General features: G+C 40.0%; 3 protein-coding genes across 3 annotated transcripts in view; all 3 read left to right on the top strand.

Annotated features, from left to right (window-relative positions):
• LOC148716708 (uncharacterized) overlaps window positions 1-14,450 on the top strand; it is a 60,606-nt gene that overhangs the window by 22,752 nt on the left and 23,404 nt on the right. The window lies entirely within an intron of this gene.
• Window positions 1,392-14,450, top strand: part of LOC148716709 (uncharacterized) — a 21,586-nt gene continuing 8,527 nt past the window's right edge. Inside the window, exons 1-2 of the mRNA XM_088745245.1 lie at window positions 1,392-1,429; window positions 1,860-1,960. Coding sequence (XP_088601371.1) covers window positions 1,949-1,960 — 12 coding nt within the window. The 5' untranslated portion in view covers window positions 1,392-1,429; window positions 1,860-1,948. The remainder of the gene's footprint in view (window positions 1,430-1,859; window positions 1,961-14,450) is intronic.
• LOC148716710 (uncharacterized) lies at window positions 5,053-12,101 on the top strand. Its single transcript, XM_088745633.1, has one exon. The coding sequence runs from the start codon at window positions 5,053-5,055 to the stop codon at window positions 10,975-10,977; it is 5,925 nt and encodes a 1,974-aa protein (XP_088601759.1). The 3' UTR covers window positions 10,978-12,101.

The raw sequence follows: 14,450 nt of genomic DNA, 5'->3' as shown, positions 1-14,450 counted from the left end.
TTTTGGCACTTTCCACTTATTTCATTCAAACGCGACGAAACATAGGCTACATATCGGTCAAAAGTTAAATACAAATTAATGACCAACCCGAACTTTCAAATGAGTTCGCGCACGATGGAAAACTTGTCCTTTCATTCGTAACGTTGAGAAAGTATCGGGACCAAAACGATCCATTGAGATTGCTGATCACTTTACGAGCACCTCTGCCAATGCCATCTGTTGCATAACTTGCGCTTATTGCAAAAAGATGTCCATTAGTGAAACAAGAAGATGACGAGAAGGAGACCACTAGGTGACCTATTCCGATAATATGTTTTTCTCGTTATCATGGTTCCACCAATAGCGTAGCTCTATTTTCTGCATAGAAACGCACAAACAACCCACGATTCCTGCATTCGCTTTGACGAAGGGCTAACGTTCGAAACGTCAGCTTTGAACTCCTAACGGTGGCTAGTTAACATTATCAACTCAGTTGAGAAAACCAAAATTACCTTGTTTTACTCCCTCACCAACGCAGAACCACAGTTTCTTTCTATTCTTTCTATTTTGCTAACTTTTAATTCGACTTCTTTTCAGTCCACCACAACGTTGTATTATCAAGCAAACTCCCCGAAAAAAGAATCTTAGCGGAAAAAATAGAAATTGTATGTTACGGACAGATGAACGAAACTCATCTGTTCATTTTATTACGCTAGAAGGAAGATGAGAAGAGATTGATAACAATTTTCTTGGTGTTTTCTTTTATTTTCCATCTCTGTTCGCGTAATTCGGTTTTGAACATCTAAATTTAATTATTGACGATGCCATTTGAGTTTGTAAAACTGAAACAGTTTGTAACTTGTATAGCAGGGGACGTCAGGCCTCGGCATTATTTTTTTGATTTTTATCACATGATCGATCACAGTTCAACCGAAGCTTCTGACTGTAAATGGTAAGATATCTACATGTCATGACTGACTCTTCGTGAACTCTTCACTTTTCACTTGGTGTGATTTGTATGATATCGATCGAAGACAAAGTCGCTACAAAATAAGTAGAACGGATGTCGTTGATCGGTGTTTTCGATCTGATAAGACGTCAGTACCGACCATTTCTACAGTTATAGGTTTTATCCAGAATAACGTAAATTAGCCACTGTAGTGAGCTTATGATGTGCTGAGTGATAGCCTTTCGTCTTTCGTTCTAAACGAAGGGCTAACGCTCGAAATGGTAGCTTCAAAAACTCTTTATGGTGGCTAATTTACATTAGTTAAATCAGTTGATAAAACGGAATGATCTTGTTTTATAAATGTACCCCCTTCCCCTCACTGACGCGGCACCATAATTTCTTTAGAAACTTACCCTCTTTATTCATTTCTTCAGAATATAACGAAAGATCATAAGAATCAGTTGACATCAGGGTGAACTGATCCAGCTTAAACCTTTCCAGGTAATTATCAACAGTTATCTTTTTTTGAGGGAAGAGATAGAGAGGATTGAACTTGGACTACAAAAAAGTGGTGATTCTTGTACTTTGTTCCTTGTACCTGTTTGATATTCTTCTAAAAACTCACAGTGGTGTTTCCCGCTACTTTTACGTTGTCGTTATCTCTTTTCTTACTTAAACAAAGAGCTCGCAATTTGAGAGTAGTATATCGAACGATCATTTACATAATGATAAGAATTCTCTACGGCTGAGGTTGTTTTTGTACTCGAAAATTAGTAATGATCTTTAAACCCGTGAAGCTATCATCTTATTTGTGTCAATATTTTAGTTTTCCCTGCATCTCATCGAAAATTGCTCTGAGGAGCAATTTATTTTTCGTATTTTGAGCAATTGCTTTTTCTTATTTGATGTCATGTGTCATGATTTCTTGCAGTGCAGAGAAGTTTCACTTTCTAGGGCAGATACGATCAAAGTCTAATACACCGCGTGTTGAGAGAGAATGGTTCAATGCGGCAGAAGTAAATGATATGTTCTGTAAGTAGTAAAGACATTGATAATATTCTCACCGTTACAGTAACGCACGGTCTGTTATCTATGTGCCTCTAGATATTTAGCATCCTTTTTCAAAAGATAGAAAGGAGGGGTGCTACAGTCGTGTCACAAAAGAGGGGTGAAATGCACCAAAAGTCCCCCTCCCCTTAATATGGATGTATAACACATTTATTTCCGAGTTGTGATGACTTGATGGAAAATGAAAACTTTGACCGAAAGTATGTGACAAAAAACACTGAAAATAGGAAATCATTAATTCCGAGATAAGTTCAAGGAAAAATTAGGAACTTGTTTTTTGTTTCCGTTTATTAGCTGTACATTTAACACACTGAAATTTAAAATAACAAACGAATTGAAAAATAAACCTCCATCACCTCAAAGAAGATAGCAAAGGTTAAACTCTTACTTCTGCATTCACGTTTTATCCTGAACAGATTGAACGTTTCTTGAAAATCATAGGAACTTTTAGCAACTAATCAACGGATTGTTATTTCTAATATAAAAATGGCGGCTGGGAAAGCCGTCATATATGTTAAAAAAAAAATTTAAAGATGTTTTGGTATCATAGTTTGTCTCCTGAGCCATCGAAGCGTTCACTGTCAGTGTGTAGTGGATAACTTATCATATATGAGGCGAAAGAAGGAATAATATTATTTGTTTTACTTTATGGCCTTCATATTTGCGGAATACATCCAAAATTTGGCGAATAACTCAATAGCGGAGAGATATGACTTGGTCCGGCTGTTAACACTTTAATCGTTCCAAAATTAATTAAAATGTAACTTCCCCTCATAATATACAATCATCATCCAGTAAATAGGTATGAGAAATATCAAACTTATCGGGTCAAAGTTGTTATCATGATTCATTACCAAACTTAAGGCCATGTGGTGGTCCACTTTATTCTCTTATTGTGCGGGTGGTGTTACATGTAATTCGGCTTTTATTTCATTTCATCTTATTTGAATCGCAGAGCTTTCCTAACTTCAAATTATATCTTTACTTGTGAATATGTGAAATTCGTATTGTGTTACACAAGTTCGTGACGTGTGGACATGCGCGATACCATGTGGAAGTGGATCTCGTCTCTTGTTAACTCTTACGTTAGCGCCCAAGAGGTTTACTTTGTGTTAATCTCAATTTCCAAGTCCTAAGTTTGCGCCCAAAGTTCAGATAAACATGTATATACTCTTATATTGCTGATTGTGACTGCTCTCACATAGCGGCGGAGCAGGGGGCCGGACGGCTGCAGTGTCCCCCGCCCCAACTAAAAATTTTTTTGAGGGGGGCTCAGCGCCCCCCTCCCCACGTTTTGCTGCCAAAAAATATCCTTAGCGCGGCATAAAATTTGGCAAGATATTTAATCTTATGATCTTTTTATAAATTCTTTCATCAGCATCGTGCTTGGCAAAATGACCTGTCATAAAACTATTTTTTGAACAGCTCCAGCCTGTGCCCGAGAAGCTTATCAACTGTCGGCAGTTCCCCATTAGACTAGACAGCACGTCTAGGAAATTAGACGAGTTAATTTTGTCTGAGAGAACCCAATCAAATGCTTAGCTGAAAGATTTAGACTGGGCCGGGAAAAATGAAAGTAGGTCAAAAGTGGATTACGGTCACAGTCGAAACTGTAAAGATTACAGATTGGTTTGCTTGTGTTAACGAACAACGCAAGGGGCATTTTGGAAAATTTGAGTAGGGGTATGCGTATGCCTCCCCTCTCCCCTCCCCACGTTTCAAAACGCTCGCTGCCTCTGTCTTAGCAGTCTCGTCAATCTTTGTTCCTGTGTCCCTGAAACGCTACTATTTAGCAATTTCGATTTCTTTCGATATAATATTTATACAATAAAAAAAGGGTTAGGAAGGGGTTTGATATGCAAATTCGTGGCGTTAACACGGCCTTAGGATTATCGAGAAAGCTTTGAGGAGGACTTTTTTAGGATGCCAACGTTATTCTGTATACTGGAACCACAGGATCGTTGGCTTTAATTTCAGAAAAATCACTGTATATTTTAATTGTATTTTGCATAGTTTATCCGTGATTTCACCATAGCGTCACTTTGATTGTTGACACTCGAGTTTGATTCCTCTGGCTTTCGGAAATGAACAAGTCAATTCCTTATCATGAAACGTTCAGAAAGGGAAAAATCGGAAATTTTTAAATCTCCTGATGAAAAAATAGCTTTGAGAGAGTAATGAGGGTTCGTGGTTTGCCCGGCCCTCGACGTTATTTTTAGTGGTTTTATACCTAGCTGACTACCTAAAAAGTGCATGCCGACGGAAGCTCACGGAGTGAAAGTTGGCTAAAAACCTTTCACTTTCCCGGAAGCGCTATTTTGCTTTTTCTGAACGTCAGGAGTTCTACTCTATTTTTAGTTGGTTGTGTCGCCAACCAAGGGGGTGTGAAATCTTCCTTAACCTTCAGAAAAAGAGAACTCTTTTGACAAGATACTGCCTCTTCAAATGAGTTATAAATTATGTAGAATTGCCATAGTTTTTTGCTAGAAAGTTAACTGAAAAGCGAGAAACAATGTATATGATACATAAACTTAAGATAAGATCATTTGGAGCCCCAACCAACCAATAAGGTTTCTTTCTTCTCAATATCATCTATTTTCATCCATAGCTGCTGCCGTGAACTGAAATCATGATTTTGTATAAAATATGAGGCCAATCTCCTTGTTTTCCAAAGTAAACATATTTATTTTTAATTCATCAGTCAACGGGAAAAGAACTCGCATTTTAAATTAGATTTTTCATGTTTTCAATCTCAAATGGTAAAAGCCATGAATTAGTGGAAATGCACTGGAAGGCATTTTCATTTAATCGAAGCAAATACATCTTACTCGACCGAGGCGGCGGAAACTTAAATTTACGTCAAATTTCTGTCAGTATTCACCTCTTTGTGAACCTTCCCCGCCACCCCTCCTAGTATTAACCCAATTACTTTCCTCTTGAACAAAAAATTTTACACTGTAAAACCGCCATTGAATAAGAGTTGTCTGAGTCCCTTCTCTTGGATGTATTATGTTTGATTTCCTTTAATTCTGACACCAACAGCGAACAAGGTTATGATGGACAACACAGAAGTGGACGCTACAACCACGTCAATTATCAGCATAGCTACAGCTGTTGCAATTTTTCTTCTCAACACTGGCCATGTTCTACAAGCCATGGAAATGTGCCGCGAATGTTACATTTTCCTACACAATCGGGGATTTAGAGAGGATAGTCCAATGGCTAAATTACTTTACCAAGATATCTTTACCACAGCAACAAAGGCATACTCCACATTATTTAACTATACAAATACTGAAAAATACGTCAGAGAACAACTACTCTTATTTCAGGAATCTGATGATACTCTAGGAAAAGGATGGCTACAGTTAAGACTAGCAAAGATACTCCAGGATCAAAACAAGTTCGTGGAGGCCAAAGGATTTTATGAGTCAGCAATGACCATTATGAAAAAGAATAGTGATGCAGAAGGCGAGGCTGTATGTTATGGAAACCTAGGAAAACTGCTCCAAGGACTTGGTAAATACGACAAGGCCAGTGAATATCAAGAAAAGGCTCTCGCTCTAAGAATAGGAATTAGCGACAGAAGAGGACAAGCAGTAAGCTACGTAGACCTAGGAAGATTGTTCCAATCGCTTGGTAAATATGACAAGGCCCGAGAGTATCAAGAGAAAGCACTCGCTATCAGAATAGAAATCGGCGACAGAGTAGGACAAGCATCAAGCTACGGAAACCTAGGAACATTGTTCCAATCGCTTGGTAAATATGACAAGGCCCGAGAGTATCAAGAGAAAGCACTCGCTATCAGAATAGAAATCGGCGACAGAGAAGGACAAGCAGCAAGCTACGGAAACCTAGGAACATTGTTCCAAATGCTTGGTGAATATGACAAGGCCCGAGAGTATCAAGAGAAAGCACTCGCTATGAGAATAGAAATTGGCGATAGAAAAGGACAAGCATCAAGCCACGGAAACCTAGGAACATTGTTCGAATCGCTTAGTAAATATGACAAGGCCCGAGAGTATCAAGAGAAAGCACTAGCTATCAGAATAGATATCGGCGACAGAGAAGGAGAAGCAGCAAGCTACGGAAACCTAGAAACATTGTTCCAATCGCTTGGTAAATATGACAAGGCCCGAGAGTATCAAGAGAAAGCACTAGCTATCAGAATAGATATCGGCGACAGAGAAGGAGAAGCAGCAAGCTACGGAAACCTAGGAACATTGTTCCAATCGCTTGGTAAATATGACAAGGCCCGAGAGTATCAAGAGAAAGCACTCGCTATCAGAATAAAAATTGGCGACAAAAAAGGACAAGCATCAAGCTACGGAAACCTAGGAACATTGTTCCAATCGCTTGGTAAATATGACAAGGCCCGAGAGTATCAAGAGGAAGCACTCGGTGACAGAATAGAAATCGGCGACAGAAAAGGACAAGCATCAAGCTACGGAAACCTAGTAACATTGTTCCAATCGCTTGGTAAATATGACAAGGCCCGAGAGTATCAAGAGAAAGCACTAGCTATCAGAATAGATATCGGCGACAGAGAAGGAGAAGCAGCAAGCTACGGAAACCTAGGAACATTGTTCCAATCACTTGGTAAATATGACAAGGCCCGAGAGTATCAAGAGAAAGCACTAGCTATCACAATAGATATCGGCGACAGAGAAGGAGAAGCAGCAAGCTACGGAAACCTAGGAACATTGTTCCAATCGCTTGGTAAATATGACAAGGCCCGAGAGTATCAAGAGAAAGCACTAGCTATCACAATAGATATCGGCGACAGAGAAGGAGAAGCAGCAAGCTACGGAAACCTAGGAACATTGTTCCAATCGCTTGGTAAATATGACAAGGCCCGAGAGTATCAAGAGAAAGCACTCGCTATCAGAATAAAAATTGGCGACAGAAAAGGACAAGCATCAAGCTACGGAAACCTAGGAACATTGTTCCAATCGCTTGGTAAATATGACAAGGCCCGAGAGTATCAAGAGAAAGCACTCGCTATCAGAATAGATATCGGCGACAGAGAAGCAGAAGCAGCAAGCTACGGAAACCTAGGAACATTGTTCCAATCGCTTGGTAAATATGACAAGGCCCAAGAGTATCAAGAGGAAGCACTCGGTATCAAAATAGAAATCGGCGACAGAAAAGGACAAGCATCATGCTACGGAAAACTAGGTACATTGTTCCAATCGCTTCGTAAATATGACAAGGCCCGAGAGTATCAAGAGAAAGCACTCGCTATTAGAATAGATATCGGCGACAGAGAAGCAGAAGCAGCAAGCTACGGAAACCTAGGAACATTGTTCCAATCGCTTGGTAGATATGACAAGGCCCGAGAGTATCAAGAGGAAGCACTTGGTATCAGAATAGAAATCGGCGACAGAAAAGGACAAGCATCAAGCTACGGAAACCTAGGAACATTGTTCCAATCGCTTGGTAAATATGTCAAGGCCCGAGAGTATCAAGAGAAAGCACTCGCTATCAGAATAAAAATTGGCGACAGGAAAGGACAAGCATCAAGCTACGGAAACCTAGGAACATTGTTCCAATCGCTTGGTAAATATGACAAGGCCCAAGAGTATCAAGAAAAAGCACTCGCTATCAGAATAGAAATCGGCGACAGAGAAGGACAAGCAGCAAGCTACGGAAACCTAGGAACATTGTTCCAAATGCTTGGTAAATATGACAAGGCCCGAGAGTATCAAGAGAAAGCACTCGCTATGAGAATAGAAATTGGCGACAGAAAAGGACAAGCATCAAGCCACGGAAACCTAGGAACATTGTTCCAATCGCTTGGTAAATATGACAAGGCCCGAGAGTATCAAGAGAAAGCACTCGCTATCACAATAGAAATCGGTAACAGAGAAGGACAAGCAGCAAGCTACGGAAACCTAGGAACATTGTTCCAATTGCTTGGTAAATATGACAAGGCCCTAGAGTATCAAGAGAAAGCACTCGCTATCACAATAGAAATTGGTGACAGAGAAGGACAAGGAGCAAGCTACGGAAACCTAGGAACATTGTTCGAATCGCTTGGTAAATATGACAAGGCCCGAGAGTATCAAGAGAAAGCACTCGCTATCACAATAGAAATCGGTGACAGAGAAGGACAAGCAGCAAGCTACGGAAACCTAGGATCATTGTTCAAATCGCTTGTTAAATATGACAAGGCCCGAGAGCATCAAGAGAAAGCACTCGCTATGAGAATAGAAATTGGCGACAGAAAAGGACAAGCATCAAGCTACGGAAACCTAGGAACACTGTTCGAATCGCTTGGTAAATATGACAAGGCCCGAGAGTATCAAGAGAAAGCACTCGCTATCAGAATAAAAATTGGCGACAGAAAAGGACAAGCATCAAGCTACGGAAACCTAGGAACATTGTTCCAATCGCTTGGTAAACTTGACAAGGCCCGAGAGTATCAAGAGAAAGCACTCGCTATCAGAATAGAAATCTTCGACAGAGAAGGAGAAGCAGCAAGCTATGGAAACCTTGGAACATTGTTCCAATCGCTTGGTAAATATGACAAGGCCCTAGAGTATCAAGAGAAAGCACTCGCTATCACAATAGAAATCGGTGACAGAGAAGGACAAGCAGCAAGCTACGGAAACCTAGGACCATTGTTCAAATCGCTTGGTAAATATGACAAGGCCCGAGAGCATGAAGAGAAAGCACTCGCTATCAGAATAAAAATTGGCGACAGAAAAGGACAAGCAGCAAGCTACGGAAACCTAGGATCATTGTTCAAATCGCTTGGTAAATATGACAAGGCCCGAGAGCATCAAGAGAAAGCACTCGCTATCAGAATAAAAATTGGCGACAGAAAAGGACAAGCAGCAAGCTACGGAAACCTAGGATCATTGTTCCAATCGCTTGGTAAATATGACAAGGCCCGAGAGCATCAAGAGAAAGCACTCGCTATCAGAATAAAAATTGGCGACAGAAAAGGACAAGCAGCAAGCTACGGAAACCTAGGAACACTGTTCCAATCGCTTGGTAAATATGACAAGGCCCTAGAGTATCAAGAGAAAGCACTCGCTATCAGTATAGAAATCGGCGACAGAGAAGGAGAAGCAATAAGGAACGGAAACCTCGGAACAATGCTTGGAATGCTTGGTGAACATGACAAAGCTCACGAATGTCTCTACACAGCGCTATCAATCACAAAGAGAATTGGCTGCAGAAGAATTGAGGCCATTATTTATGGAAAGTTAGCAGGTTTCTTTTTATTACGTGGTAAATTTGCAAAGGGCGACGATTATTTAGAGAAAGCACGTGCAATGAGAATGGAAACCGGTGACAAAGAAGGAGAAGCGGAAGATTACGAAAACCTTGGCCTTATTTCTTTTAAGCGTGGTGAATATAGCAAGGCTCAAGACTATGTCAAGAAAGCCCTTGCCATTCACTTGGACTTGGGTCTTAGAGAAGATGAAGCAATCGATTACGCACAGTTAGGAGGATGTTTTTTATTCCTTGGTAATTATGACGTGGCTGAAAATTACCTTCAGAAGGGTCTCTTATCAAGCAAGGATATTGGACACAACCTGATTGAGTTTAAGTGCCTTTGTAATCTAGCAACGTTAAGGCTATTACAATTCGATTTTAAAGAGGCCTTTTCGTATCTTTATCGTTGCACTGACAAATTTGATACTTTGCGTGGTTTTATTAAAGACAGCGATCAGATTAAAGTATCTCTTTTAGAGGAGCACGGTGCCCATACCTACCAGGTGCTCAGTTGGTTGCTCTCCTCCACCGGGAATCCGCAAGGCGCTCTTTACGTGGAAGAGTTGAAACGGGCAAGAGGCCTAGCCGACTTAATGGCAGCTCAATACCCTATTAAAGAACAGTTTTCAGGCAATCCACAATCTTGGTGGGGCATTCAGAACATTATCGCAAAGGAAACTGACTGTACATGCCTTTATATCTCGGTTGGTAAAGCAGATGTGCGATTTTGGATTCTTACAGCAACAGAAGCTATTCGTTTTACAAAAAAGGAAGAGAGCTTGAACAAAAACGAAGAGACTGGATTAGTCCCTGACTTAGATGAGTTTTTAAAAGAAAGCTTCCGGAAACCTGAAAAAGACATCACTAAAACGAGTCTCCACCTGTGTCACAATATAATCATTGCCTCTGTGGCCGATTTACTGAGAGAGCCTGAGATTATAATTGTACCTGATTCTTGCATGTACCAAGTGCCATTTGCATCCTTAACTGATAAAGAGGGCAAATATTTTTCGGACACATTCAGGATCCGCATCATTCCCTCCTTGACTACTCTGAAGCTTATTCAGGACAGTCCTCCCGAGTACCACAGTAAGAGTGGTGCGCTGATAGTCGGTGACCCCGAGGTTAGAGAGGTATTGTACCAAGGTAGACGCACGTTAGTAACACCATTGCCACGTGCAAGAAAGGAAGCAGAGACGATTGGAAGTCGTCTTGGCGTCAAGCCCTTGATTGGAGACCGCGCAACAAAACAGGCTGTACTTCAAGCGATAAATTCAGTAAGCCTGATACATTTTGCTGCCCATGGTAGTCCTGATAGAGGAGAGATTGTTCTCTCTCCTAAAGGCCCCATTGACGGTCCTCCACGAGAGAAAGACTACCTTTTGACGATGCAGGACATTTCAGAAGTTCAGGTGAGAGCTAAACTGGTTGTACTCAGCTGTTGTCACAGTGCACGTGGAGAGGTCAAAGCAGAGGGAGTTATTGGGATCGCCCGAGCGTTCTTAGGATCTGGTGCTCGCTCGGTGTTAGCGGCACGATGGGCACTGGAGGATGAAGCAACAGAAGAGTTCATGAATTGCTTCTACGATCATTTGTTCCACGGTAAAAGTGCCAGTGAATCTCTTCACCATGCCAGGAAGTGGATGAGAAGTAAAGGCTTTGACAAAGTATCTCAGTGGGCTTCATTTATGCTCATTGGCGACAACGTGACATTTGATTTTGAAAATTGGCCAAAGTCAACTACACCTTGGTAGGCACAAGTAAAGTGGACGCACTTGATTGGAATAAAATGGACTTAGAAAGCTTAGAAATGTCAATTGTTTCCTTGTGGTGGGAGGACATTATCTGTAAGGGACAAAAATGGTACATCCAGCTAAACATTTTTAAAAAAGCTCATCTAACAGCTACTTGTATCTACCTGGAACAGGAACCTTATTAATGTTCTCTTTATGGAAACTTGGAAATTATCAAATTATAAAAGCCCTTTTTTTCGAAAGTGTTAAATTATGTAGTCAAGCGAATTGAGCTCTGATGATATTTTTTTAGAAGCCGTGATTGGTTGGTTAAGTAAATCGAATTTCAAGTTATTTTTCCGCAAAGATAGTAATTTTAGTCAAAACAATGAAATTCAAATAATTTGTTTCAAAGAAGCTTTCCATTATGTGATGTATATATTCGGAAATGTGTTTATCACAATAACTTTTAGAAAGCGCTGAGCGGTCTTCATGTTTCCTTTCTAGATCTGCTCCGATAAGGCAACATTCTTTTGACTTGAGATTTATTCTCCGGATAATTTTGTTTTATATCCGTGGGTGACAAGGGTTTTAGTTAAAATAGCTTTTCAAGATAAAAATTAATGATAATAATTTTGAACGACATTTCGACCTCACTAATTTTTATCTTGAAAAGCTTTTCTAAAAAACTACTTATCAAAAGTTCAAATAGCGATTGTAAAAAAAGGACTTTACCAGCCAAGACGACATTTGGCAATTTTCTAGTGCATAAGTTGTTTCCTCTAGAAATGCATTAGTAAGTCAAGGAAATTGCTCATCACTTTTATGACACTTAATAAATACATCTTATTAGACGTCTTGTTGTGTGGTATCGCTGAGTATTTTTACGACTTGTGCCGTATTTTGACAAGCCCGTAGGACGAGTCAAAATACAAATAACGAGTAAAAATATTCAGCGGTACTTCACAACAAAACGTCTAATAAGTTACGTATTATCCAACACGTCAAACTGTTACTTCAGTGCGTGCGAATTTCGCGGATAGTTACTTACGGGGAGTGCGTGACAGAAGTATGCGAAGCGGAACGGAATTGGCGCGTTGTCGTGTTGCTGCTTCTTTTTTCTTCAATAAATGAAGAAATTTCCAGGTCGTCCAGCTGTTTTCTTTGTTCGATTCATCTAATAAACTTAGATGTATATTTGCCAGTCATTCTGACTCTTCGTCCTCGGAAATATGTTTCAAATTGTCCGCCATTTTTTTTTTCGTAACTAAAATTCAGTTCTTCGCTTGCGCGATGCGAGAAAACCTGTTTAACCGGTACTCTGGAGTACAAATACCGCGTGATATTTGTACTCGTCTATGGCGTTATTTGTACTCTGCGATGTGTAGTTGGATAATAAATATATCTTATTAGACGTTTTGTTGTGTAGTATCCCTGAGTATTTTTACGAGTTGTGCCGTATTTTGACGAGCCCGTAGGGCGAATGAAAATACAAATAACGAGTAAAAATACTCAGCGATACTACACAACAAAACGTCTAATAAGTCATTTATTATCCAACACGCCAAACTGTTATTTCAGTGCGGGAAAAATTCGCGGATATTTGTTGATGGGGAGTGCGCGACAGAAGTATGCGAAGCGGAACGGAATTGGCGTGTTGTCGTGTTGCTGCTTCTTTTTTCTTCAATAAATGAAGAAATTTCCAGGTCGTCTAGCTGTTTTTCTTCGTTTGATACATCTAATAAACTTGGTTGTATATTTTCCAATCACTCTGACTCTTCGTCGTCGGAAATATGATTCAAATTGTCCGCCATTTTTTTTTCGTGACTACAATTCAATTCTTCGCTTGCGCGATGCGAGAAAACCTGTTTAACCGGTACTCCAGAGTACAATTACCGTGTGATATTTGTACTCGTTTGTGGCGTTATTTGTACTTTACGAAGTGTAGTTGGATAATAAAAGCAGTTATTGTTACACTAGTGCGTCTTATTTCCTCCCGAGGGTTCGTGGGGCTGCTTCACATATTCAGCATATCGATTCTCAGTTTAAGCAGTTTGTCATCGATTGTTTTAAAAAGTTTGACATGAAGGCACCTTTGAATGAAAACCGTGACATAAACAAACGAAAACAAAAAATAAATATATGGATTAATAAGGGAGAGAGAGGGAAAAAATAATTCTCAGTATTTATGTGGCTTTAGGAGTGGACAAGATACTAGTTTACTCCAAAGAGAAGTGTCATGTTGTCGAGCCTTATTTCTTCTCTCACTCTCGCTGTACTTCTTATATGCAACCTTTTCTGAAAGTCTTTAAGCGTTAAAGTTATTCAGTGGTAACAGATGTAATAGTTTTTTTTTTAAACTTTCCTTGACCGTTCCTTGCATCAGGTTGTTTTCATCTGTACATGCCAGCCATGGCCATTGTTTAGGGAATGTTATAATTTATATCATTTACGATATTTTAAAACTCTATGGGAAACGGGTTACCTTGCTTAAGGCTCTCATTAGTTGAAAGGACATTTTTTGTGGTTTATTCCCCAAACATGTACCGAGGTCGATCGTTTTTACTTGCAACTGTAATTATGGTAAAAAGGCTACTGCTTAAAGTTACCTACTGATCAAATCTTTGAAACCGAACCTATCGGCGCACACGGAAAGAGGAAACAGCTTTGACATAATTCTAGAAAGAAAAAAGAAGAGGTGTATTTTAACGTTTTTATCATGGAATTAAAACACGTAATTAGCAGCCTTTGATGGCAACGATGTGAGTGACGACTGATATCGCCAAACATGATGATGCAGTCACTTGAAGTCCACTGCTTTCCACTCGCGCAAAGACTCGCTCATTCACTCCTATTCAAGAATAAAAACGATAAATTTTTCGAAGAAGTTCGGCCTAATAGTTATTAGGGCCTCACAACATCCACCCAAAACCTCAAAAATTTACTCCCAGACTGCGCAGTTGAAGTACTTGCGTGTTGACGCGCGAGTTTGCGCGTTGCGTTGCGAGTTTTGCCTGAAATACTGAGAATAAGTGAACGTAATGCCAATATGGCGGCCGCACAACGTCTTTGATATCCCTGCGTCGTAAAGTAATTTACGAAGGCGACGGAACTTTAGATATGAGAGGGAACGATGAACCAATATACTCGTTTTGACCTTAAACTGGGAGTGAAAACTGAACCTCAAGTATAACTTGCCTCTCAGATCAAGTTAGCTGTCGTCTGGTAATTTTGCGGTGGAAAAATGGGCAAAACGTTCATGTTAGGTCCATATCATGTCCCAATAATTAATACACATTAATACTAAGTGTCATTACGATCATGTATGTTGCACGATATGTCCTATGTAACCTTTTTCTATCAGTTACCTTTGTATTCCCTCATTAACCCACATCTACCCTAATTTACCCATGTTCTACTACGTTCACCCCCATATACCCTTGATTAACTATGTTCTACAGCGCTAACCCTCATCTACTCTAGTTAACTCATGT

This window comes from Stylophora pistillata, chromosome 14 (assembly GCF_964205215.1).
Source record: "Stylophora pistillata chromosome 14, jaStyPist1.2, whole genome shotgun sequence".
In the NCBI taxonomy this organism is placed as follows: Eukaryota; Metazoa; Cnidaria; class Anthozoa; order Scleractinia; family Pocilloporidae; genus Stylophora; species Stylophora pistillata.
Note: the sequence above shows the minus strand (reverse complement) of the source record. Positions and strands in the feature narration are given on the sequence as shown.

Bases quoted from the DNA above. Each gene is read 5' to 3' on its own strand.
- LOC148716710 (XM_088745633.1), top strand. From the start codon at position 5,053: ATGGACAACACAGAAGTGGACGCTACAACCACGTCAATTATCAGCATA.